This window comes from Arachis ipaensis, chromosome B10, assembly GCF_000816755.2.
Source record: "Arachis ipaensis cultivar K30076 chromosome B10, Araip1.1, whole genome shotgun sequence".
Classification (NCBI taxonomy): Eukaryota; Viridiplantae; Streptophyta; class Magnoliopsida; order Fabales; family Fabaceae; genus Arachis; species Arachis ipaensis.
The window spans coordinates 1,181,901-1,185,141 of record NC_029794.2 but is presented as its reverse complement, the minus strand read 5'-3'; the positions used below and the strand labels follow the sequence as shown (position 1 = coordinate 1,185,141).

Sequence of the window (3,241 nt, the reverse complement as noted above, 5' to 3'; positions counted from 1 at the left end):
TCCGAATTTGAATGAATTCATTGAATTGGTACGAGAACATATTTTCTTAGCTAATTATATTAACATATAATTTAAATTTTGATACATTATCTCACATTTAAACGAGATTATTAAAAAAAATAGCAGTATGCAGAAGTTGCACCTTAATTTGGTGAATATAAAAAGAGTTAAGGTGTTCCCTTGTTGCAAACCATCCAACTAGGAGTAATTAGTCCTTATTGTTTATTCTTCATTCTTCTAAATGAAGGGTATACTTTGAAAGAAGTAAATTTAAGTTAAATTTGCAATTAGTACTAATTAGTGCGTTAAATAGATATTCATAAGCTTTTGATTGTACTCTACATTACTTTACATTGATAGAATGTCATTGAATATTGTTCCAAAAATATTTCTCATAAAATTACTCTACACTAGATAAGCATATAAACTCTATCAACAATAAATAAATATCATAATTGAATACCGTTAAATCCTAGTGAAAGTTACAAACTAAGTCATTGACAAAAGAAAATTAAATAAAAATATAATGCTAGATTCCTAATGTTTGAAGTTACAAACTAAGCCATCAAGATGTGAATCAATATCCCATGCAATTAATTCATTATTATGGTAACGTTCCCCATTAAGTAACATAAACAAGTTGGATTGAAACTTGAAACAGAGTAATGCTCATCACTTAATTTTCTATTACTTCTTTTGTCAAAGGATTTTCAAACAAACCTTAGAGAAACTTTTGCATCACAAACAATGCAATATTCACTAACAATGAAGGAAATTGATCTTCCATTTGGAATCTCTAATTCATCTCATGGATTCTACCAAGATCTCCATCACCATGTTGATCAATTTCATCAAGTGAATGTGAATGGCAATTCCTCATCATCAAATCATCAAGTTTCTCTAACAAATCTTGATTCCTTTGATGTCTATGAGTGCAAGCCTTTTGTGGAGAATAATAATGTTCATGTTATGGATGATTTCCAATATAACGGAGGAGGTTTTGGTAATTTGAACCTCACTAATAACAATAATCGAAGTACTCCATTGGATATCATAGTTGGAAACCAAGGTTATTTACCATTTTATCCTCTTCAAGAGACCAAGCCTACGAATCTCGTTCTGCCAGATGAAGTCTCATCCATATCAACAATGGGTTATTACAAAAGGGTCAATGGAGTCAACAAAAACAATAAGTTATACCCAACATCCAAGAAGACCTACAAACTTCAAAAGAAGTCTAACATAGTAAAGGGCCAATGGACAGAAAGCGAAGATAGGTACAAAAAAAATTCATTCACAATTTTATGGTAGAAACTCAGGTGCAGTCGACTTCACGTGAAGTTGATACCTGAAAATCGTTGGATGATTTGATTGGTCTGACTAAATTTTCATCTAACGACTCTCAAGTGTCAACTTCACGTGAAGTCGACTTCACCCTGAGTTTTCACCTAATTTTATTTCATGTATAAATAAAATCAAATTGTGTCTAAGAAAATAACGTGTGTATATGTTGCTGCACCAAAATAAAGCTTATTGATTCAGCTGGTAGAACAATATGGATTAAGGAAATGGTCTCATATTGCTCAAATGCTGCCTGGGAGAATTGGAAAACAATGTAGAGAGCGTTGGCATAATCATCTAAGACCTGACATTAAGGTTAGTACCAATTTTAGTTCATATCATAGTATTATATGTTTTTCTCTTGGATTCTCTTTGAATTGTTACTATTTTTTATAAGCTACGCTTTTAAAGTGTGACTAAATACTGTATTAAAAGATATTTTTAACATTTTTATCATCTTGTTGTTTATCGATTTGATTTGATTCGATTTTTTTTTTTTGTAGAAAGATATATGGACGGAAGATGAGGATAAGATCCTAATTGAAGCTCATGTGGAGATAGGAAACAAGTGGGCAGAAATTGCGAAAAGATTGCCCGGACGAACTGAAAACTCGATCAAGAACCATTGGAATGCTACCAAGAGAAGGCAATATTCAAAAAGGAAGTGTAGATCCAAGTACCCTAAAACATCTCTCCTTCAAGAATACATCAAGAGTTTAAATTTGGACAAAAATCCTCTAATGGACTATAGGAGAAAATCTGTTAACCCTAGAGGCAATGCTAACAAAACTAGCTCGGCCGCCTCAAGCAAAGCACCACCACCACTTTCGGCGGCGCAACCTCAGCCGGTAGGTAATAATAGTCAATTCTCTATGTCGGATCGGTTGGTGCCAAGTTATGATTTCAATGAGGTAATGCCGGATTTTTGTTTTGATGAGAATTTGTTTGAAGGAGGGTGTAGCATTGATTCATTGCTTGATGACATTCCTTGTGCTCCTATTATGGATACTAGTACTATTAATGTTGTGGATGTTGATTACAAGTGTGATGATATGCAACAAGAGATTGTGGAATCCATGATGGAGGGTGATGGAATAATCAAGAAGGAGATGGATTTGGTGGAGATGGTGACAAAGGTCAATAAAAATTGATGATGCTTGATTATTACTTATTAGTCCTTGGTGCATATATTATATGGTAGCTATAACTATCATGCACATTTAATTATTTTTATCTTTTTATCTTCATGTATATGCTTNNCACTATTAGAAACAATTATAGTATTAATATTTTATATATTATGTTTATGAATATGATAAATAAAGCTTGTAGTTAAATTTTGATCCTTATTAAAGGGGACCAATTGGCAACTGGGTTATAAGCCTTGAAACATTATTAAGACAAATGGAAATAAATTAGTAATTTTTTGTTTGCTTTTAGTCTATTCCATAAAGTTAAATGCTACTATATTAGAAATTAAACTTAGCACTGTGGTACATTTGCACTTCTGGATTTAATTATGTAAGAATGCATAATGTCAATGTGGATCTTAATTCTTATGCTTTGGAATGTCCAATTATTTTATTTATTTAAAAGAAAATTCTACTTCCCTTTTCTACGTTATGTTAAAATGACACTCTCATCTTCTTTATTTTATAAATGTATATTCTCATTCCTTCTAATTTTTAAAAAATTTCCTTTTTAATCCATTTTAAACTTTTTGTGTTAACTAATGTTAACTTTATCCATTTTTTAAGAAAAAAATATGCATTAGCAAAAATTTTATTTTTTATCATTAAATTTGCTTACCAAAATATCTTTTAATAAATTATTCTTTTATTGATTAAATTATATTTTTAAAAAAATTTAATAATTATATTATTTTTTTCTAAAATATCAT

The 3,241-nt window shown here is 30.4% G+C and overlaps 1 protein-coding gene across 1 annotated transcript; it reads left to right on the top strand.

The window, feature by feature from the left end:
• Positions 760 to 2,556, top strand: LOC107619890 (transcription factor MYB98-like). Its single transcript, XM_021114062.1, has 3 exons — positions 760 to 1,277; positions 1,530 to 1,656; positions 1,845 to 2,556. The coding sequence occupies exons 1-3, from the start codon at positions 766 to 768 to the stop codon at positions 2,490 to 2,492; spliced, it is 1,287 nt and encodes a 428-aa protein (XP_020969721.1). The 5' UTR covers positions 760 to 765; the 3' UTR covers positions 2,493 to 2,556.